We start from the raw sequence: 23607 nt of genomic DNA, 5'->3' as shown, positions 1-23607 counted from the left end.
ATGAAATAAATGTAAATAACATTTTTTTTTAAAATCACGTTTCGGGCGCAACACAAGCGTCCGTCTTCAGGTGGGGACAAACACAGCGAAAGAACAACCGCTTAAGTGTGCCTAAGTGACTTTACCGACAAAAAACAAAAAGTATGGATCCTTGCAGTCACGAAAACTTCAAATCAGGAATCCGCAGATTACCATCCGGCCAGTGCCGTATTAAGCTAGTGCGGGGCCTGTAGCATAAGTTATAAAGGGGCGCCAAATAAATAAAACACGTAAATATAAAAAACTTTTTTTTACTTACATTGTAAAGTAATTGTATTTTTTCATTTGCTATACAGCCAGATAATACGACCTTAAACACCCAGTGTAAGTGTGTGGCCGAATCACAAGTCGGGGGATTGATTGGTACAACGAGGCCCACGGTGCAGTTCCTAACTTGCCTTCGGCGAACGACCACGCATCCACGTGCGAATTCGTTCACTCAATAATTTGTTCACGAGTTACAGAAGCAGCAGGGTGGCTCGCAGTCGGAAGGTTGCGAATTCAAATGCCGGTTGGGGGCATTGACCCAACCCATCATCCTTCCTTGGTCGATGTAAGATTGGGGGTACCACTTTGTGGGGAAGCCAACAGTGGTTGTGCTATAGATGGACTCGACCCCGCCATATGAATGTGGAATTTCCCACCACTGGCTCCGCAGCGCTGTAAACAGGAGGTGAGCATCAATGCTTATTTAAGCAAAGAACGACTTTGACTTTTTTTTTACTTTGATTTAAATTATCATATTATTATTGGGCTTTTACCTGCTATAAGCCTCAATGTCCCTTGTTACACAATTCAATCGAATGCATCGTCTGTTGAACTTAGTTCGCACCGTACGTGGCCAACCATGCTAACCGGAAGTGCATTAATCACATGAATAGCGATTAATGTCAACGTGTAATGGAAGCATTAATCAATTTACTATTTTAACAATTTAGTTTTTTTTACCAGCTACAGCCCACTGAGCTATTAGCTATTTTTTCAGAAGCGACCTGGCCACAAATGATAGCCCAACGAAGTGGCTTATTTAACATCACGTGGGAATGTAACTCGTGCAGTTGATTTGGCGGTTTGTCGTTAAAAAAACCGGAAGCCGTGAGTAGCTCTTCGTGAATTTACATTTCTCAGCACTGCATGTAAATTAATATTTTGCTCAGCTGTTACATTAACTCTACTTTATCAGACGCGTTAGAGTGTTCGCGCTTTGCCATCGACACTACTTGAGAATGCTCACGGTAGCTCTGAATTATCAGAATTACACTGGTCAACAAAAACAACTTTTTTTTTTGGCCTGGACTTTTGCAGCTGTTTTAGACTCATTTCAGGGTGCCGATTCCAAATCTGATCTCAGATTTGCTCTATCACATCTCATTTTTATGCTATCGGCATACCCCATTTTCATTGATTTTACACGAAATTAACTCTGTCACTTATGATTGCAAGTTGTTGCGAGTCAGTGACTGCTTTAGTGTTAAAATATGGAGCTGTATTTTTAGGATAGTGTGTTTCTAATATCAATTTATGTAGATATCCTCATTTATTTAATATTTTTCTTCTGCAGTTTTAATTGAAAATGCACAATTTTATATCTCAAAAACCTGATGTGATAGACAAAAACTGATGCCAGATTTTGGAATCAGCACCCCAAAATTACCTTAAACCCATTGGTATATCTTATGCCAGAAAAAGTGTGTTGACCAGTGTTATAAGACGTTCCTGAAAGTCATCATCATCATAGTCTATCCCTCGCAATCGAGGATGATGATTTTCTTCCTTAGGACAGTTGGATTATCTGTGGGTCCGAAGATGGCTTAAGAGACCGCATCTGGAATCGACGAGATTCAGCAGCTCGAACACACACCCGTCCAGAAAGAGGGTGGTTGAGTGGCACTGCATTCCTAAGCCTGGCTGTGGCGTCGTGCCTGTTTGTTGCTGTCGAGTTTCAAAATGTTTGGAACCTTGAAATCGACTCTCTTGTGTGTCTCCATCCGAGTTGTCGATGGAGCTCTCCTTCGTGTTGGCCTTGAGGACATCCTTGAAGGGCTTTCTCTGCCCGCCTCTTGAACGCACTCAGTGCGCCGCAATTCGCGGGACCATTCAGAAGAAGAATAAACCCCCCCTCCCCCACCGAAATTTGCCAACAAAAAAAACGAGCGTGCCAAAAAGAGCAGGGAAAAAGTTAGTGTAATACTGTACGTGAACAAGTCACGAAACACAGACACCAGGGGCAAGCGAAGCGTGTGTCGTATTTGCATCGAGTACGTGTTGTCACTTATATAAGTTGACTCTTTGTGTTACTATCTTAATTTAGGAGCTTTCGTGACTGCAGGAATTATTCTTTGGTTCTTTTCGGTTAAGTCACGTCTAAAAATAAAATAATAAATTAAAATAACATATTACGACGTTTCGATTGCAACACAAGCAATCATCATCAGGTATAAAAGAAATAGCAACAAAAATCTAACTAGAAAACTATAGACAGACATACAAGCAGACAGACATCACAACGGCACACAGAGAGAGGACACAAATCGGCACAAAGAGTGTGTTACTTTTACTTTGTGTTACTTTTGTGTATTCACATGTTTCGCTTACGCCTCATAACAAGCAAACAAATCAAATCTGAATCAGTACGTTCACGCGCTTCGCAATGGGTCCCCGCTCAGCATCATCAGCTCATTATTCCGCTCATCATCATCTCATTGTTCTGCTCATCATCATCTCATTGTTCTGCTCATCATCATCTCATTGTTCTGCTCATCATCGTCTCATTGTTCTCGCATCTGGAGGAAGCTCCTCCGCGCATGCACGCGGCGGAGTTCCGCAGCTGCAGCTCATCAAACCCTTAATTGGGCTCTCATCCCAGCCCCCCCCGCCACCCCCACCTCAACGGAGCCCATTAAAGTCGGGTGGTGGGCAACTTTCTGCTAGTAGCTGGCGAGTCGTTTGGGGATCGAGAGGCCCGTGGCTGTGTTTGTTTGGTGTGGCTGGTAGCTGTTTTTTTTTCCCCCCACCGTCTTCTGGTTCCAATCGCAGAGCTATGGAGGAGCAGTCGAGGATGACCCAAACGTCGCCGGGAGCCAGCCACAAGAGCACAGTGGGTCGTGGTGGTGGTGGAAATTGCTGCTGTGGTTGTCTCTCCCTCCCTCCCTCCCTCTCTCCTATCGCGCCGCGCGTTCACGCGGTGAGGTCCTGCTCCTCGGTCGCGTTCACGTGGCGTGTTCTGCCCGGGTGCGTTCACGCGGTGGGGTCCTGCCGGGTCGTACGGACCTTGAACTTCATTTTTGCACCGCACGTAGCCCCGCCGTGCTCGTCGGAGGTGTGGGGGGAAGGACCACAAACAAATCGCGCAGCGCACGTGTTGATCACGTGCATAGCACGGCTCTTGTCGGTCCACTGCTGGCTGAAGCCCTCCCCACACGTACGGAGCCGTGGGTGGGGGGGGGAGTTTGTTGGGTGGCATTGACCATACTTCACCACCACGCTGCGTCGGTTGCGGTTTGGTGAAGGCTGGAAACGCGTTTTGCAGTCCACCGCTGTATTGCGCTGGGCCCTACTTGATGCCCATCAAGGTCACCCTGTGACCAGCCCTGCGCGTGGCTTTGCTGGCGGTCGCCCAGCCATGCCAAGCACTGTCCAGGCTCTACCCAGCTTGGCTTGCGATGTCTGGCGGGCCGCGGGCACGACACCCCAGATGCGCGCAAGTTTGGCACTGGGCACGGGTTGGAGCTAGGTGGCGAGGTGGATGCTGTACGGGCACCGTAAATGAGCCTCTAGTTTAATGGGATTCGAAGTTGTTGGACCTTACCAGTTGCGTACAAGCTCGACTCTCGCGTGTCCTATTTTTTTGAACGCGGTTTTACACTTTTATTTAACATTCCCGTGTGTTTTTCATTCTTTCAAGTATTTGACGCGTATTATATTCGGCTATTTATACGCCATCTCGTGTGACGATTCAAATTTTTATTTTTTAAACCTGTGCAGGTTCCACCGATCCTGGGCTCTTTTACTTTAATTTCGATGCTTTGAATTTCATTTTATGCAAGCCACCCACTTTCATTCAGCCCATCAAACGTGATTTAATTTTGGGTTCAAAATATTCGATTTTATACTTTAGAGTGCAAAGAAAAGTGTCCGCAATGGGAAACTTTATTTTTTATTTTTGCCTGCTCTTTTTAATTTGCATTAGTGGCTCTCCCAAGGCGTCTGCGATGTCCGTTGGCCCCCCCATAAGACGCCGATTTTAGTTGCGACGGCGGTCCCAGCCCTTTTGTCCCCTCTCCTATCCTGGTGGGAATTGTGTGAGAAGTCTCAAATGGCGGTTTCTCTCGCGTGGTGCGGGTGGTGCTGCGGGTCCCATCGAGTGAGTGACCCTCCACCTGGTCTCGTGCTTCCCCGCAGCAAACGGTGTCTCGGCGAGGAGGACTCTTGAGGGCTACGGTGGAGCTGCTGTTCTCCGTGTGGCCCTTCCGATGGCTGGTGAGAGCGTTTCCCTCGCCACCACCAACAACCACCGCTCTGCCCATGGTGGGGGGGGGGGTGTCGGGCATGTTCTCCGCCGAGGCTTGTGAAGCAATATTCACGCGCTCGGGTCGGCAAGCTGCGACTTTAAGGACCGCTTCCTGGCTCCCGACACGACAATTGCAAAGTGGATTTTCATTTTCGATAACCTGTAAGCGTCTAAAAAGCCCGATTTGTAATGCGGCATTACGAATCGTTTTGCGTGCGCTGTACTTAAATGGCGATTACAAAATGTGATTTGGCGTTATTAATTTAGGGTCCTGTGTGTCATTCCCATGCATTATGGCTCTTTAAATATTTTATTTTTTTACCAAATTGGAAGAGTTTGTTTTTGCTGACCCCTGCACTAGCTGCACAATCACTGCTGTCTCCCTAATCCTAGAGGGCATATGCATCCGTATATTGCTGGCTTACTCAATCACCCTCGCCCCTTGTGTACATTTAAGCTGACATGCTGGACGTGTGGCCAGAGTGTGTAGCACTTGCCACCATCTACACGTCTTGGTTCTTCCTCCCGTGGCTTTATCCTGGAGAGGTTCGCTTCCAGGCACAGAATAATATCGCTGGACGAGCGTCTGGAAGCTATTTGTACCAAAATTATCTCTGCCACTTGGCGCCTCGTTCTTGTGAACCGCATGACCGTGCGCTTGGCGCGTGTAGCAGCAAGCAGACCATTGCCGCCCTGGACCGCACTCCGTTAGACGCTGTTCAGCGCTGTGTGGTTGATGAAGCAACAGAAAAATGAAATTCGTTGGCCTGCCTTGAAAATATCAACCATGTATTGTTGAACTTCTTTCGCACCGTGTAGCAAATCGTACTAATTTGAGGTTCGGGCCGAAGGACGGCAAACTTGGTATAAAAATCGGTTCTAAAGAAATAAGTTGTCAATCTGCGATTTAACAGCGCATAGCTCCAGTGGCTTCCTAATATCTGAAGGACGAGTTCCAGACGGCCACAAGCGCATCTGAAAGCGCACGACGCGGCGGCCAAGTCGTCCGTTCGACGGCCACCCCAGACGCCTTCACGGCCGTCGCGAGTCGCAGACCATGGGCCAGAATTTCTCATTCCAGTCGTGGGCGAGGGGGGTCACAACACCACAACCCAGGTACCACGCGGAGTTTCTAACCGACCACAACGAGCGTTCGATGTTGTGGCACAGGGTGCCCTCCTGGAGCAGGTCTGTGGCCTGCTGCTCTGGTTCATGGACCTGGTGGCCTTCGACGTGGTCCCCGCCACTCCCTGCAGGCGGCCGAGCCCCGCGGCGCGTCGCTACCTCGAGGGCCGCAAGCGCCTCTCCAACGTCGAGCGGATTCTGAGCCGCGTGCTGCCGGAGGGCTTCGTGCGTTCGGTCGTCGGGATACCCAGCGTGGCCTCGCTTGGCACGCCGCTGCTCTACAGCCTAGGCGAGTGACGTCTCTGTTTTGCTTTGTACTTAAAACTAAATTGAACTTTAAAAAAAAGTCCTACCAGGGTATGCACCCACCGAGCTTATTAGTTGCTTTTGGACTCGACCCCGCCATATGAATGTGGAATTTCCCACCACTGGCTCCACAGCGCTGTAAACAGGAGGTGAGCATCGATGCTTGTTTAAGCAAAGAACGACTTTGACTTTTTTTTACTTTGATTTAAATGATCATATTTTTATTGGGCTTTTACCTACTATAAGCCTCAATGTCCCTTGTTACACAATTCAATGGACTGCATTGTCTGAACTTCTTTCGCACCGTACGTGGACAACCATGCTAACCGGAAGTGCATTAATCACATGAATAGCGATTAATGTCAACGTGTAATGGAAGCATGAATCCATTTACTATTTTAACAATTTCGTTTTTTTTACGTGCTACAGCCCACTGAGCTATTAGCTATTTTTTCAGAAGCGACCTGGCCACATGATAGCTCAACTAAGTGACTTGTGGACATTTATTGAAGCCAAATAAACTCCATGCATGTTGATTCTAAATGTGGTGGTGGGGGGGGGGGAGGAACCGGTGGAACCGGAGGAACCCGACGGAGCCACACGACCACGGAGACGCGCAAACTCCAAAAAAACACAACGGGCTTCGTCGGGATTGAACCCACGACCTCCTATTAACATCTCACCACCGTGGCGCCCTTGTGACTTGCTTTAGCCAGGAGAGCCACCACATTCTCGGAACTCTTCTTTTATGATCCGTTTTACCCAGGAACGAGCCTCGCTGAGTTTCTGGTGACGTTTTTTCTTTTACAGGTAGTTGTGCGATTGCGAAGTGTTCATCCAATCGGTTCCTTTTGCAGCCCATGTTTCGGCAATGTTTTTGTGGCCAATACCAGTCACTTAGGGGGTTGAGCTATGGGAAGAAATGGGGAACCCCAGAGGCAACCCGTGACGCACAAGGGGAGAGTAAAGTCCAGGCTTTTGGGCCCTGCTGCACAAGGTTTTGAGTTCACTTAACGGCAGCCGCGGCAGAATCTCTGTGGGCTGCGGCTCGTAGACTGTGCCCATTGGGGTCCGTGGGGGCCAGCCCCGCTCGGCAAGGAGGGACGGAGCCGATCTGTGAAAACTCTTATAGCCAAGTAGGCGCCGTTTGTAACTCCTGGAGGGTCACGTCACTTCGATGTGGGGGAAGGACAAACCTAAATGCAGAACTGCCTCGATTTTTTCATAGTTTGTCCTTCCCCCGCACCTCCACAATTTTATCGCTGTCTCTTGATTGCGGCCGCTTGTGCTGCGCGCTTCGCTTCTCTGCCCCCCCCCCCCCCCCCCATGGTGTCTGCGCGATCTGCAGACCTGGGCAAGTCGCCCAACAAGCAGGACGGGAAAGGGAGCAAGCGCAAGCAATCCGAGCTGCTCCTGATCGACGAGGACGAGAGTGACGCCAGTGGAGGCGAGGAGGGCGACCTCTTGGGCGCGAGCGGCTTCTCGGATGAAGATCTCCTCCCTTCTGTGGTAGGAGGAAGCTGGGTTTGTAGCTTTTGTGGATTGTAGCTTTTGGGGATTGAGGCTGCCTGCCCCGGTGGCTGTCGGCTGACGATCGTTGGTACGGAGCGAGTACCCCCACTACGCTGCGCCTCCTGGAGTCTTGGGTATTGCCGTCCCAGTCTCCACCGTGCTGGTCTATTCTCCCGTGCAGGAGGGGAAACTGACGGTGATTTTAAGTCCGCTTGCGTTTTACTGCTGCCTGGCGAGCCAGGGTATGGGATCCTCCTCGACGAGCACCGGAAGGGAAGTGTCGCAGCTTTATGCCAGCCACAATCCTCGCTGTCTCCACGGTGCTGGATTGCAGGTCCACATTTTGGCAATTCGTCGGTTCTGCTGTCTGGCAGTGATATTGACGAATATGCATTTGTTGATTGAAAGCTTTCGTGACGGCAGGGATTCATATTCTTGGTTCTTTCGGTAAAGACACGTAGAAGGGAAACAATAAAATAATGAAAATATAAAACACTAAAATTCTCACGTTTCGACTGCAACACAAGCAATATCAGGTGTGAAATCTGGGACGTTCTTGGGTATTTGTTCCTGCCAAGTTGCACTGCTGTTTGACCTGTGACCTGGCACTCCAGTAGGAATCGCAGACTGCAAAGGACCAAGCATTCCATTGGGTCGTCTGTGTGCTCTCTGAACTTTCATATTTTGCTTCTGTTTTTTTACATGGGAATATCTTAAGATTATTTAGCACCTTTTCAGTTGGGTGATGTTAATTTATCGTAATTCAGTAACTTTTAGATATTTGTTTCAATGTTGGGCCAACACAATATTTATTTATTTTGTTGGAAGTTAATCGGAACCCGAAAGAAAGCCATGTAGAACAGGAGGACTTTTTTTTGCAAAACTGCTCACAGGTGCCCAGAATTTGAAATTGAATCCAGGCCATTGTGGTGAGGCATGATAGTGTTACCACTGCCACCCTCGCATCGTTTCGTCAAGGGACAATGTCTGACTTAAAGGCATGGACGTCTGGTGCACCTGCTGATGCAAATACCCAATTTGATTGAAACCGTTGCCTGACGTCAGAAGGACGATTGATGGGTGACCTATGCGGGATGTGTCAAGTTGACCGAAATGCCATTTTTTTTAAATCCTTTATATTAAGTTCGCTTGCTTGCTTACGACCGTGCAAATCTTTCGGTCGTTTTTTAACCCACTTCCCGTGATCCAATCGAGCTGACATTTTGCACACAGACTCGTTGTGCGAGACAATGTTCGTGAAAACATTTTTCAAAATTTTTACACTTTTTAGGCAAACATTTTTTATTTTACTTTTATTCAAATCTAACTCATTCATAACTTTGGCTGAACGTCACAGTGTAGGAGCCCAGAGCGTTACCCCTCCACAGGCCGTGGTGGAGTAGCGCAGTTGGTAGCGCCCTCGCTTCCCATGCCAAAGGTCGCGGGATCGATCCCCGCGTCCTCCACAGGCGAATATATTTTTAAATCCTTTATTAAGTTTGCTTGCTTAGGGCCGTGCAAATCTTTCGCTCGTTTTTTAACCCACTTCCCGTGATCCAATCGAGCTGACATTTTCCACACAGACTCGTTGTGCGAGACAATTCATTTTCGTGAAAAATTTTTCCAAAATTTTACACTGTTTATGGAAAACAAATTAAATATTTAATTACCAATTGTGTAATACTGGCAGACAATCATCTGACCCATAGGTGGCAGCCATCTCAAGCCAGAGGACGAGAAGACTCTAGCCGCCACGCATATAAAGGATTTATAGTGAAAAACTGTTTTTACGGGTTTACTTGTTTTATCTTTTGTGACCCCGGCGGCTTCGATTTGGGCCTCATCCCAAGTCCATGAAAATCTGTGGAAGGCTTCCAATTCTGCTTTAAAGTTTTCGCGCATCCTTGGGTGCACCAATAGATTCCACCCAGTGCTGCAGGCATGACCTAATGTTTCGTCGATGGCAATAGCTCGGACAAACTATAAACTCCATCGCGTTGACGCATTCGTGCGCTCCAACTGCTTTGCATTGCTGCGCGCCGACTTTGTTAAGCCCTCCGCGCCGCTGCAGGGACAGGCGTCCCAAGCCATTGCCGAGAGGACCGCGCCGGCGAGCCTGGATCTGAACGAGTCTCAGGGCTCTACGATCGTGCAGAACACCAGCTCCGAGGATGAGGACGACGAGAAGGAGCTTCGAAAAGCCAACCTGAGCGCCCTCATGGGGGACGACATCCCCGATGAAAACAGCTTTGATGACCCAAGCTACGTGGTACTTTCAAATTTTGTTTTGGGTTTTTATTACGATGCCACCTTAACCCCCCCCCCACTCCCCAGGAAAGCCTCGCCTCCTCCTGGGGGTCTTGCCAAGTTTTTTTCAGCAGGGGGCAACGTTGCTGTGTCTAATGCAAATTGAATAACTTGTAATTTTTCAGCCTCGCAAATACTTAGCCCCAATACCAGTTGCCGTTTACAATAAGTTTGTTAGCTAATGAGAGTTACCAGGAAACCCATGTGGAATCGGGTACATTAAAATGCTACAAACTTCTTTTGGCACGGCACGGCCACCCGTGATTAATCTGGAGGGGTGTTGGCAGGAGCATTGCTGCCCTTGTGAGTGAGGAGGAACCCCATGTGACTCGTCGGCCCTCCCCAGGTGAGCACATCGGAGACTCTGGACAGTGACGAGTTCATGGACACCGAGGCGCTGAGCGACTGCGAGACGCTGCATGACGACAAGACGGAGTTCATGGATGCGATGGCAGGTTCGTGACTTTCCTTCCCTATGTGAGCATGCAATAGCCCCCTCCCACTGCTGAATGAGCCCCCCCCTCCACGCCATGCAGATCCCAGGGTTTATTTGACCATACTTCACCACGCTGGTCTGTGGGGTGGGAGGGGGGGGTGTGATGGCGGAGCCTAGAACAGCACGACGTTGCAATGCACGAGTGGTTGGCAATCCTGAACACTCTCCTGGCTCAAACCCAGCTTGGCTTCTCTGATAGGATCTGGTGCAATTGTGTTCTGGGTGATCTGGTCAGAGGGGGGGGCACCCTTTACTCACCTTCCCCAACTTCCAGTCGTGAGCCAAGGACCTCCCCGGTAGTGGTGGCATTGTCACAACGGCACAGATCCAGAATTGCACGTTCGCTTCCCTGCTGCGCATGATTATTTTTTCTAGTGTCATTTGGTCCAATGTTGTTTTTGCCTCCCGCCATCCCAATGGTTAAATGGTCGGCTCTTGTGTGTAGGTCTGTTGCTGAATTCGACCAACATCCTTGTGATGGTGGGGATGGCGTGGATAACGCCCACCTTGCGCAACTTGTAATAAGATTTGGTTAAAATAACAACTTTTCTGCTGAAAGGACTACTGAACTATCCTGCCCACCTGGTTTTGGTTCGGTGGCGTGACCACGTGCGATTTAACCCCATGCTGGATGGACTCGACAAGGATCCTACTGATTGTACATTGCATCTTGGCCGAAACTTCAACACCACCACCATTCAACGTATAAATAAACTGCAAGAGAATACATTTCAATAGGTTGGCCTGATTGAATCGTGTGGTCCCTGGCTGGATATACACTGAACGCGTTTCATTGTTAATGCATACGTGGCCGACTGAATGGCCTTATCCGTAATATAGGTTGTGAGTTCGATTCCAACAATTGCCCAGCATTCTTCTGACATTGTCAAAACTTGACGTTTGGATGCAAAGCATCACCTTGTCACACTTGGAACCATATTACATTGATGTGGGTCAAGTTGGAGATTACCGTCTTCCCTGGATGCCTCCCATGTTTTTGAAACAAATTGGCCTGCATCTTCTAAATTGGGTGTGGGGGGGGAGTCACAAATGTATTTAATTTCAGTTACAAACTGGAACGACTTTTAAGTAACGTTTACTTGCTGGCGCGTCTTTTACGAGTAATCTCTCACTTGTCATGTCGATGGCTAATTTTTTCCCATGCTGCCCCGCGTCTCGTGGGGGGGGGGGGGTGAGACGTGCAGCGTCTTGACTTCCTGCTGCTTCGATGTTGAAATGTTAAACGGAGACTCTTATTTTTGTTTGCGTTTTTTCAGTTCCAGGCAGCGAGCCGGAACCCGAGACTGATGACAAGTGACCTCCCCCCCCCCCCCCCATCAGCATCCAATCGTCTCTTAATATTGTCCCGTTTCTGGTAATGACGATGCCATTTTTAAATACCCCCCTACTCAGTTTTTCGTCCATCCCTGAAATATTTCGTGCAGTGCCCCCTCCCTCCATCACGGTGTTGCACACGTGGCGTTCAGCTGCTTTTATCCCTCGCCCATCTTCTGTTCCGTCTTGCTGCCTCCGTTCTGAAATGTCGAAACCGTTGAAATTCCTCGGGTGCAAGAAAACTATTTGGTTCAAACCCACCTCTTTGTGCATGTTGGGTACTTGGTTATGAAATGTGTAACCCTCCTTAGCCCCCCCCACCCCCACAGAAGACGCCTTCCTTCATTGTCCGTAATAATTCGCCGTGAACTTGACAATGTTGGGAGGGGTTTACAAAGTTTTCCAGCCGTGCATCGCAATGCGTGTCTTTTTTTAAAGAGCTTTGACTTTCATGCTGTGCAGAAAACTACAAAGCTGCCACCTGTAAAGGTTTCCGGTAGTGTCCGCCTGCGTCATTACCCACAAGTTGTATTTTGCCAATTATAACCTCGGGTCTTTGGGTCTTTGTAATTTTGTTGTATTTGCGGTCTCGGTTTGTTTAATCTTGTGCTTGATCCTGTGTAAAACAACGATTTGTGGGGAATTTAACGGTGCTGATTTATGAACTATTTAAGCCGTTGGTATAAAATAAAGCGCTATTTCGTTTTTCATGCCGCCTGGTGTTTAATGTGGTACCTGGTGTCATTTCAGTCGACTCCGTGGTGGTAGAAGTCGGATCCAAATTAAACTTCGGCTACCTTTTCTGAAACTATCCACACCCAGTTTTGCATTGCTTACCCCAAGCCTCTCTAAGCGTTTGTGTTCACCCCCCCCCCCCCCCCGTTTTAAACGTGTCTACGTACGGTGCGAAAGAAGTGAAAGCCGAACTTTTATTTTTTAAAAATCCCTGTAACTGCCGCAACTAACAATAACAAGGTCCACTTCCCGATTGTAAGGGCAGTCGGGCAGACCTGTGTGACCTTGGCTTGGCTCTGATGCCACGTTGCCTGCCGCCTGTAACGCCTCCGCCACCGGTCCATGAACCCAGCGTGGGGCCCTACCGACAACTTGGCGTGCTCCAAACTGATGTCCGAGCCAGGGTTTTCATCGGGCCTTCACCACAGACTATGCTGCCCCCCACATTCATTTCATTGCTCCATCTTCCTTGCGTTTCATCATCACGTGGTCCCCCCCCTCCCCCCACTCCCCTCCCACCCACCTCGGTTTCACAATCCACGCGGCTTGGCTCGAGTTGGGTCTGATGGCCCAACTTTCGCGAGTCGTATTTTGCCATGCCTCGCTGGAGCCTCTGCCCCCCCCCCACACCACCATTACCTCCTATCCTAAAGTCTCCGTGACTTTGAATCCACCTTCTGCCTGTCTTTCCTTGGTGGCACGTGGCCCTGGGGAAGACCCAGCTGCCTGTTCGCTTCGTGCCTGCAATCCGCACCTCCCTGAGTTGCACGGTTGGCTATGTACGGTGCAAAAGAAGTTCGCAATTCCAGGGCTTTGAAAGCACGCGTTGATGGGTTCTGTAACTTTGTGAAGTGCTCAAATTTGTTGGAAGTGGTTTCTAACGTATCTGTAAGCCTCTGCCATTTCCTTTTATATGGTTTCTCTGGACACTCCAATTGACCATATCTGAAACGATAATGGTTCCTAGGATGAAATCCAAACCTAATTCTTAGAAAAAGTAATTTGGGCCTCCCATAAGTCTTCATTACTCGTTGTTTTGCGTGCGGAGGCGAGTGGGCCGCCACCACTCGCCGCTGGAACCCTCGGCACCACGAGCTGGTGACGCCTCGTGCTTGCCTACTGGAGGCCCTGTACACTACCACTCAATTGCGACTTTGTGCTCTGGGTACCCGGCAATTTGTAGTGGGATTCCAGCAACTCGGCCAAAGCTGACCCTAGTTGCCAACCAGTAGCGGCTGGTTTACTCGACACCTCTCCACTCGCAGCAGTGGTGCAATGTTAACTCCCTTGCCTGGCATGCAGGGGGCGTGGGATTGACCCTGATGCCTGCTGTATATTTGGAGTCTGCATTTTCTCCGTGGTCGTGTGGATTTTTCCAGTTTTTCCCTCCGCATTTAGAAACCTGTCTTTAGAGTATTTAGCTGCTGTAAATTTCCACACGGTGTTAAGCCAATTCGTTGAGCTATCATTTGTGATAGCCTGGTCGCTTCTGACAAAGACAGACCTCGCATAGCTTGGTGGGCTGACCAAATGAATAATAATCTCGTTCCCTTCCTGCCACGAGTGTTGCCCTCGAGTCCCACGCTGCTGCTGCACTGAAGCCCTGTCTCGCCGTTTCCGTGCTGGTATTTTGGTTGCGCGAACAGGAAGCCGCAGTGCAAATATGCGTGTTGATTGGTTGTGTTTTTTGGGGGCAGTAGAGATTGCTACAGAGAACCAGAAGCCACCGGTGGTGTTGGCTCGGGTCGATGCGAGTCGTTGCGGTTGAAGCCAGGTGGCCACTCTGGTGAGTACTGAAGGTGAACACCAAGGAGGGCAAACCGTCGCGTGAACTCTGGTCATCCTCGCAGCGGCTTTTGGCTGCTGTCTATCGAACAAAGACGGTCACTGCACATCGCCGCGCACTTTCAGATGTGCTTCTGCGGCCGTCTGGAACGCTCTTTGTTCGATTTTTAGGAAGCCACTGGAAAATGCATTTCTTTACAACTGCTTATTGTGTTTTAGTTTATTATCCCCACACCTCCGATGAGCGTGGTTGGCTGTGTATGGTGTAAAAGAAGTTACGGCACATGCGTATAAAAATACTGTACGCCATTCGCTTTGCAGTAAACATTTGTAAAAAAAAATGTATTCTAAAGACAGCAAACTGGGAATCTTACATCTACTCCAACCCCTCTCCCTCCTGTAAAACTGCTGCAGGTGATACCGTCCTTTGATGCACTTCAGCCCGCGTGTTCGACTTGTGCTGTGATAATAATAATAACGGCGTGAGATACTGGTGCACTCATTACTCGTAGCCCTTGCGCTCCAGTTGCCTGGAGTGAAAAAGTGGGCTCAAGTTTTTTTTTTTGCCCAATCGTGGCCAGCGGTCCTAAAATGACTTCATAAACGAACTCGATTTTCTATAACAGCACCTTGAGCTCGCTGGCAGCTGGAAGCACGCGGATGAACGCCACTCCCGGCGTCTGGGCACGAGGGGCATGATGTAAAGGACCTGCGTTTGAGCCCTGGGTGGCTGCCGAGATGAACAATCACCGTGGTGAGAGTCGTGCTTTCCAGGCTGCTCGCCGATTTTTTTTCGCACGTTTCTTTTTCATCCGGTATTCCCCTGCTCTAGATTGGGGGTGGTGCAAAACAATAATGTGGTGTGCAATTCACATTCATATCCCAGCATCCCCACCCCCCGCCCCAATGGGAATGAGGATGGGGGCTAAAGTCATTGTCTCTCGTTGTTGTACACATGCCTGAGTGACTGCCCAAGGTTCCCCCTGAGAGAGAGACGGGGTGGGGGAGGTTGGACACACTGTGTTTGAGCTACGATAGTGTAGCAGTTAGCTCGCTGCGCTATGAACCCGGCGATCCGGGTTCGATTCCCGCTCACGGCCAACACCAGTAACGATTATCTGAACCGGTCCTGGGCCTCCCCTAGGTCGACTCAGCCTCAAATGAGTACCTGGTGTGTACACATCGCCACTGGGGAGACAAAGGCGGTCGGGCGTGGTGCTGGCCACCCACCCCCTCGTGTACCGTTCCAGCCTTCATAGGTGCTTGCTAACAGCACTTGCCCCTACAGTCTGTCAAGGCTATACGGGGGATCTTTGTCTACACGCACGATTGCGTAAAAACAAAATACACGTTTTATTTCATTGGGTAACGTCCCCAACGTCTGCCAGGATTTTTTAAAACATTTGCGAATACGTAGAACGCAGCAAACGGTCCCATAACGCGGCTGGCAAAGAATACCGATCGAGGTGACAGCTGCCGATCAAAAATCCCTCATCCGGGGTAATGGGACTTGAATGCAAAACTGATGCGAATGAGGCTAAAAATAAAATTAGTTTAAGCTTAAATTTGCACTCCTGGCGTGCTTTCGTAATTGTTCGTTGTAACTTTCTGACCAACGCCCCCTTCCTCCCCCCCTCTTACTGGACATCTGTGAAAAAAGATTACGTCTCATCGAATTCCTCCAGCAATAAATTAAAATTGATGTTTCTGAGAATTGGGGGTGGTGGGGGGGGTCAAGACGCATAACGTGCCCCCTGTTCTTATCACTCAAAAGCACGTGGGAGCGATCACGTGGGCACCGAACAGCTGACCCCCCTCGATGAGTGAGGAGCAGCTAATAAAGTATCCCCTTTCTGTTGACACGAGCACGGTTAGAGGGGCACCCCCCCTCCCCCTCCCTCCGATGATTCCGCCACGGAGCTACGGGGAGCGAACGACACCGCCTGGCGCGTCTCGTCGGATGCGCCGGGTGTCGTGGGCCACCTCGCGGTGAGTCCCCCCGCACCCCCTTGTCAGCATCCGCACGATTTGCCGCCGGCCCCCTCTCCTCCTCCGCCGCCGTCGTCGCGCGAGAACGACCTCCGGGGTTTCGGGGGAGCCGCCCCCACGGCCCAGTCGGGGATCCAGGCGTGCTCGGGGCCGAGCTGCACGCGGCGCATCACGCGCTCCAGCAGCAGCTCCACGGCACGCGCCACGTTCTCCCCCGTCGCCGCGCTCGTCTCCACGTACGGCATCCTGAGAGCGCACGCACGTGCACACGCAGGCGCACACGTGGGCCATCAGGAGAGGGCCCACGACTTCATTTGAATTTGGAACAGCGCAGCCCACGCCGCCCTCGGGCGAATGCGGTGACATCACCAGAGAGAGTGCCCTGTGGTGGCGTCACTTTGGAGTGATTTGTCCAGCCTCAAGCTTGCGTCGGATTTAGGCAGGTGTGTCTACGTTCGTCATGACTTCAGGTATCCCTCCAGAGCGCTGCCGTGGTGCGATGGTCAGCGCACTGAGGTCGCCGGTTTGACTCCGTGTCTCGGTGCCGCAGTTGAAACGATGAGTCAAGTTTCTCGAAATCTCCCCCCCCCCACCTCCGCCTCCATCCACCCAGCGATACAGATGAGTTCACCACAGTTAGCCGATCGGCAGGATGTATGTTGAACTATTTTCTTATGGGGGGGGGGAAGGACAAGAAACACAAAAGGCAGTCCTAAAGAAGCGATGCAGGTCACGTGTGGTGAAGTAAAGTGTGGAGACTCCCACCTGCTCCACAACGTCTTAAGAAAGGAGTTTGTTGATCTACATGACTTAAAAGCGCACAGCTCCAGCGCCTTCCTAATGTCGCAAGGGGGCATTCCAGACGGCCGCAGAAACGGCATCCGATGTCGAGGCCGGTGCTGCGCTCACCCGTACTCGCTCGCGAGCGACAGCGCGTCGTCCTCGCCAACGGCGCGCTGCTCCGTCAGGTCGGCCTTGTTTCCGCACAGCACCACGTCCGGGTTGGGGCAGTACGCGTGGTGCTGCAGCTGGTCTGTCCTTCCCCCGCGCGCGCACACACACGCACGCAAACGCGCACACACACACACGCGCACACGCGCAAAGGCAGAGGGGTGGCCGCATCGCCCGGTCAGCATTGCGTCAGCCAGCGGAAGACGCTCTCACGCCGAATTCGCAGTTCGGTCCCTGCAACCAAAATCTCTCGCTGCCCGCCCGTAGACGTAGACGAGATCTGTCGCGCATCACCGAGACGCGGTGACCGTCCGTTAACCGAGATGGCGAGAGAGGCCCATCTGCAGTCAAGCTGAAGAAGCATCGTCACACGAAATATTCTCAAGTCAGCGGAGCTCACTTGCAAGCCCAGGTGTGAGTTGGGAGGCGTGCTGGGTGGCGGAGGTGGTGGCTATGCACGTGGCTGCCCGGTGATACGAAACTGTGGGGGCAGCAGCGGCGAGGGTCGGTGGATCACCGCTCGGATGATGACAAAAAGTTGCGAGACTCCCTTCCCGTGGGCGTCGAGGAAGTGTCGTACCCTTGGCTTGCCAGCGGAATGCAGTGCGGACAAAGTGTCGACCGATACCGTCTGCGTCTTCTTTATGGGATAGAGCGTTGCCCCCTCGCATGCGTGGGATTTCTCTGGGTGTTCCGGTTTCCACCAACATTGGCTGAAAACATTTTAATGTGCAGAGAACTGCAGAGCAATTGTCGGTGGTGCCGGCTCACATCCTGGCAGCTCCTCAGCTTGATCTGTGGTTCCTCAGCGAACGTGAGATGCAATTTGCGTGAACTACGACGATGCTACGTATATAAAACTAATGCAGTAGAATCTCGATGATCCGTGCTCACGTCGGGGAAGACAGCAGCGGAGAATTCAAAATCGCGGATAATCCAAAAATATCTATTTTCCACGGATCTCTATGCCGAAAAACCACTAACATAAATTGAGTTTAAGAGTAAAAAAAATGTTTGTTAATGAAAAAAAATTATAGTTAGGAATTTATTGATCAATGCACGTGCTCAGTGATAACACTTTCCTGCTCCTGTGCAGAAGACTTGGCCCACCGAGTGGATGATAGCAGATCCACGTCAATCAACATCAATCAAACTCCACCCCACTGTTGTAAAGATATTGCAACTACTGTATTGTAGAGGCGATCACGTGGATTTTGTATTAACCGGAGCACGCATTTGTTCAGTTTAAGCACGTGACTTGTCATAAACATTTCCAGGAATAACAATGTATTACTGTTTTTAGATTATTAATTTGGTTTTAAGGAAAAATCCACGAGTTATTAATTTATGTCAAAATCTCAGATGCGCGGTTCATCCGAAAATCGGATCAACCGCACGCGGATAATCGAGTATACCGTAAATAGATGTTTCGTTTTTGTTAGATTCGTAAAAGTCACTCACCCATCCAGTGACGCACGTTCACAAAGCTCTGCTCGTCCGTGATGTCAAAGAACACAAAGAAGCCCATGGCGTCGCGGAAGAACGCGTTGGTCAAACTCCGGAATCTGCGCAGAAAACAAAGACAAAAGATCCCCCACGTGGAGCTTTTTACCAATTGTTGTGGAGCAAGTGTCAGTTGGGAGCACCTACAAAAGCCAATACGGTGCACTCACGGGCACAGGATGGCAAGCACCGTGCCCGGCCGCCTTTGTGTCCCAGATGCTGATGGATTTCTCAATTTAAGGCAGAGTTGACCTAAGGGAGGCCCATGACCGGTTCAGATATTTTTCACGAATGTTAACCGTGAGTGGGATATCGAACTAAGGTCAACCGCTGCACTACCGCTCAAAAGACAAAGATCCCCCGTGTAGCCTGTAACAGACAGCTGGGGCAAGTGCTGTTAGCGAGCACCTATGAAGGCCGGCACGGCACACGAGGGGGTGGGTGGCCGGCACCACGCCCGGCCGCCTTTGTCTCCCGAGTTGGCGATGTTTTTACACACCGCAACAGGTACTAATTTGAGGCTGAGTCGACCTAGAGGGAGGCCCAGGACCGGTTCAGATAAGCATCACTGGGTGTTGGCTGTGAGCGGGAATCGAAATCGGGTCGCCGGTTTCGTAAGGCAGTCCGCTAACCCCTACAAGACCGTTCCCCACCACACGCACAGACACGACCACAGAAGACGACCACACACACGCAAGCACACTCCCAGCCAAGCGCACATCAACATCCCTCTCACACTTCGTCTAACCGAGACCAATCGCAGATCCAGTCGGCACACGAGTTATATACAGATATCTCTAGTTTGTGTTCTATATCGAGAATTAAATAACGCTGGAGCATTAACACAGCTGCTTCTTCTGGACGAATGTATCTCATTCGTACGGAAGGGAGCACATTTTGTTTTATCTTGACAATTTGTCTGTACCTTGGATGATGGCCCCACCACGCAGATCGGAGCGATAGAATCGGTTCGTTGCAGGCTCGAGGTGGATTGTTACTTTGCAGGATCCATAGAGGTGGCGATAACTTGAGGAGGCCTTCACACAGCAGTGGATTGATCATGGCTGCTGATTGTGATGATTGGGGTGCCGTGGTGGTGAGATGTTAACTACCTCGCCTGGTGTGCAGGGGATCGTTAGTTCGATCCCGACCTTGACGCCTGCTGCTGTATATTTGGAGTTTGCGTGTCTCTCTCTCTCTCATCATGATCACGGTGGCTAGGAGATGTTAACTACCTCGACTGGTATATAGTAGGTCGTGAGTTCGATCCCGACCCTTACACCTGCTGTATATTTGTAGTTTGCATGTCTCTCTCTCTCCCTGTGGTCTCATGGATTTTTCTCCGGGTCCTCCGGTCTTTCTCTCCACCTTTAGAAACACGCCTCTGAAAGAAGAGCTTCCACATAGCTCAGCGAGCCTTACCTGGTCAATGTAAAAATAGATTCACATTGTTTAGTTCAACCCAGCCGACCTGACGATTTGATTCCCCGGCCACGTCTCACGTCCACATTTAGAATCAACGTCACGTGTTTGGAGTATTTGGCTGCTGTAATTTTCCACGTGATAAGCCACTTCGTTGAGCTGTCATTTGTGGCCAGGTCGCTTCTGAAAAATCGCTACGTAGCTGATTGGGCCTTAGCTGGTAAAATGAATATCATATAAAAAAAATATTTATATTTAGATTTGTTTCCTGTTTTTGTATTTTTTATTACATTAGCATATAATTTGTGGATGGTTTAACAGATCACACCCTGCTTGTGAGACTCAATGGTGCCAAAGTGAATCCAGATTTTCCCTGCATGAATAAATGTCTCTACGATGCGTTGACCGGAGTTCGCGTGATGATGGTTCACGCTCCTCGACGAGCCGGCGAGGTTATTGGGGTTAATTTGTGGCGAGAGCTTTGTTTGTAGCGAGCGCGACCCTTCGAACGCGTCGCCGCACAGGAACGCTGCGCGAATGCGAGCGAGCGTGCACTCGGTAGCGAGAGGCGATGGCGAGATGGGGGTGCGGGTGGGGGGGTACCTCTCCTGCCCAGCGGTGTCCCACAGCTGCAGGTGAATCTTCAGGCCATCCCCAGTCGGGCCCTCCTTCCCACCGGGATTAAAGATCTGGGAATATAAAGGATGCTCTCGTCATGGACAAGTTCGCCCTGCCTTGAACCGCAATGGCAGTGGGGTGGTCTGGGTGGGACACGGGGGTGGGGTGGGTGGGACACAGCGGTGGGTGGGACACGCCAGTGGGGTGGGTGGGACACGGCGGTGCACGTGACAATGGAGAGCTCACCACGCGCTTCTCGCGGAAATCGATTCCCACGGTCGAGATGAACTTTGTAGAAAATTTGCCATCGACGTAGCAGCCCAGGACGCTGGTCTTGCCAACGCCCGAGTCGCCCAACGACAGCATCTTGATGAGGTAGTCGTACTCGCCCGAGCTGTCGCCCATCGTAAGGCCGACCGTCATTCACTCCTCCTCCTCGTCCCTGCCTCTCCCTCTGGCTGGTCCAGGAGAAGTCCGAACAGGGTCTGGCCGGAAGGTCGCCTCTGCGTTGTTGCAACAACATCGGCCAACAAAAAGGGTGCGCTCGTCAAAACTTAAGGCGAGATTTATCGGAGGAGTGATTCACCGCTTTTTGTGGAAGAATGTTTTCTAGTAATAATAATAATTTCATTTTATATAGCGTCGTTCATGCAATTGCATCCCACAATGCTGCACATCAATTGTCCAGTTCCGTACAAAAAATACAAAAATAAAACCCTACTACTGAGCGAATGAAAAAAATGAATACGTAAATAACAATAAAAAAGTAATATATAAATAACGAGTAAAAATGCACGTAACAATAAAAAAAATCGCAGAGAAAATAAATTAAAATAAATCCGTTCGGTCTTCATACCCCAGACCACAATCTAAATAACGACTCATTCCATAGTTGTCTCTCCACGTTACACAAATCGTGGGCTGCGCTACTTTTCTTGAGCCGCCACTCTCACGACGCGCGAGACATCGCTGGGCTCACGGCGACGAGCACGAAGAGGAGGAGGACGCGACGAGAGTGGCGAATGGTGTGAGAACGAGAGAGTGAGAACGAGAGTGAGTGTGTGAGTGAGTGTGTGAGTACGAGTGTGTGTGTGAGTGTGTGTTCGGCCGGATCGAGGGGGCTAAACGGGCGCGGCACGGGCTAGAGAAGAGATGGAGTGACGTGGTACAGGAGGACGTGGAGCTGAGTGGACTTGCCGACGACTGGTACCAGCGGTGTCAAGATCGGCCTCAGTAGAGGAGGCTCGTGAAGGACGCTACTGGGCAGTTGGAGGCAGTCGCCCTTCAACAACAACGGAGGGCGGAGGAGCGACGCTCACAACAACGAGCGGAACGCCGGGTGGCTAAAGCACAGCAAGTTGGCACAGTAGGAGGCACAGGTGGTGCATCAGCCAGTCATCTCGGTCATCTCAGTCAGTCGACCCGTGGCACCTGGGTCTGCCCCGTGACCTCCTGCCAGCGGGCGTTCGACACTTCACGTGGCCTCAAGGTGCACATGGCCTGGCACAAGCGTCGTGGTGACGTCACCGCCACTTAGTGGCGAATGGCGGTTGTTGTTGTTGTGAGTACGAGTGTGTGTGAGTGCGAATGTGTGTGAGTGAGTGCGTGAGAGTGCGTGTGAGTGTGTGTGTGTGATCACGCAGCTCGGAAGAATAATGGGGCCATTGTGTGCGCGCGCGAGCCAGCGTCGATGGTGTGACCATGATATGTAACCGTGATGGTGCGGCCGTAATGGTGGTGTGGCCATGCCTCTCCCAAAATAGACAACAACGCACGGAAGAGCTTTGTCTTGTGGAAGGTTTTTTTTGTTACCCCCGGGGAAACAAAGAAGGCCGTGGCCTCACGCTTCGCTGACTTTGCCCGCCAGCCCCCCTCCTCCCTCCCAAGGTGTTGCGTCTTTAAAAGGAGACACGGCGAAACGAGTTGATGCCTCTAGCATCTACGAAATGGAACTACAAGGTATTGGTTTCTTGCCAGCAAATATTTCCATGCGAAACAAATCCTAACTCGCGACCATCAAGTACGTTCCGGATGGTTGTCCGTTCTAAGTTAATGGTCGATCGATCTGGGTTGGTAACTCAGACGTTGAACTAAAACGAAACAACTTTTTTTTTTATTTTACCAGGTAAGGCTCTTTTTAAATCCTCTATATTAAGTTCACTTGCTTGCTTGCTTGCGCGCTTACGACCGTGCAAATCTTTCGGTCGTTTTTTAACCCACTTCCCGTGATCCAATCGAGCTGACATTTTGCACACAGACTCGTTGTGCGTGACAATTTATTTTTGTGAAATTTTTTTCCCAAAATTTTCCACTTTTTAGCAATTTTTTTTTCATATTTAATTTAAAATACTAATGTGATAAAAATGAAACTCTTACTCAAGAAAAACAGAAATGAATAATAAAATAAAACCGATGCCACGCATATAAAGGATTTATAGTGAAAAACTTTGTTTTTTCGGGTTAATTATTTTCAGAAGCGACTTGGCCACGCCTAAGGAGAGCTCAACGAAGTGGCCCAGCAGCAGCATCATCATCATCACGTGGAGATGTACAGCAGCCAAATCACTCTGATGTCGATTCCGAATGTGGAGGGAATAAACCCACGCGACCACGAGGCGAGAGAGGGAGACACCACAAACTCCAACTACGCAGCTGTGCCCACGCGTCCTTACGTGTGGGTACAGCTGTGACGAGTTGTCAGCAGGCGAACTTTGCTCGAGAGAATGTTGCTACGGAGAAGAGCCATTGCCCGAAACGTCGCCTATTATTGTAAGGTCGCACAAACACGCGGTGTCCTCGACAAATGTGTTGACGTTTTTGTTTCGGTAAAGTCATGTAGAATGGAAGTAATAAAATAATAAAATAATATAAATAAAACATAATAAAATTATTCTCACGACGTTTCGGCCACAACGCAAGCAGCCGTCCTCAGGTGGAGAACAGATCTGTCGAGAAGACAGAGTCTGAATGACAC

General features: G+C 50.1%; 2 protein-coding genes across 5 annotated transcripts in view; one reads left to right on the top strand and one right to left on the bottom strand.

The window, feature by feature from the left end:
* The first annotated feature begins 2975 nt into the window (after window positions 1-2975).
* LOC144949169 (uncharacterized) lies at window positions 2976-12343 on the top strand. Of its 2 annotated transcripts, none has more exons than XM_078879055.1 (7): window positions 2976-3136; window positions 4441-4518; window positions 5720-5963; window positions 7329-7489; window positions 9564-9761; window positions 10146-10254; window positions 11573-12343. In XM_078879055.1, the coding sequence occupies exons 1-7, from the start codon at window positions 3080-3082 to the stop codon at window positions 11611-11613; spliced, it is 888 nt and encodes a 295-aa protein (XP_078735181.1). In that variant the 5' UTR covers window positions 2976-3079; the 3' UTR covers window positions 11614-12343. The 2 variants fall into 2 exon arrangements, with proteins under 2 accessions (XP_078735181.1, XP_078735180.1); XM_078879054.1 differs by having other exon boundaries at window positions 9546-9761.
* A 2728-nt stretch (window positions 12344-15071) lies between these two features.
* Window positions 15072-23607, bottom strand: part of LOC144949167 (ras-related protein Rab-27A-like) — a 12644-nt gene continuing 4108 nt past the window's right edge. For 2 of the 3 annotated variants that reach the window (XM_078879052.1, XM_078879053.1), the window contains exons 2-6: window positions 20880-21136; window positions 20619-20704; window positions 18552-18655; window positions 17049-17172; window positions 15072-16385 (exon numbers count right to left, since the gene is read on the bottom strand). In XM_078879052.1, coding sequence (XP_078735178.1) covers window positions 16163-16385; window positions 17049-17172; window positions 18552-18655; window positions 20619-20704; window positions 20880-21056 — 714 coding nt within the window. In that variant the 5' untranslated portion in view covers window positions 21057-21136 and the 3' untranslated portion in view covers window positions 15072-16162. The remainder of the gene's footprint in view (window positions 16386-17048; window positions 17173-18551; window positions 18656-20618; window positions 20705-20879; window positions 21137-23607) is intronic. The other variant, XM_078879051.1, reaches the window with a different exon arrangement.

Source organism: Lampetra fluviatilis, chromosome 53 (genome assembly GCF_964198595.1).
Source record: "Lampetra fluviatilis chromosome 53, kcLamFluv1.1, whole genome shotgun sequence".
Classification (NCBI taxonomy): Eukaryota; Metazoa; Chordata; class Hyperoartia; order Petromyzontiformes; family Petromyzontidae; genus Lampetra; species Lampetra fluviatilis.
Note: the sequence above shows the minus strand (reverse complement) of the source record. Positions and strands in the feature narration are given on the sequence as shown.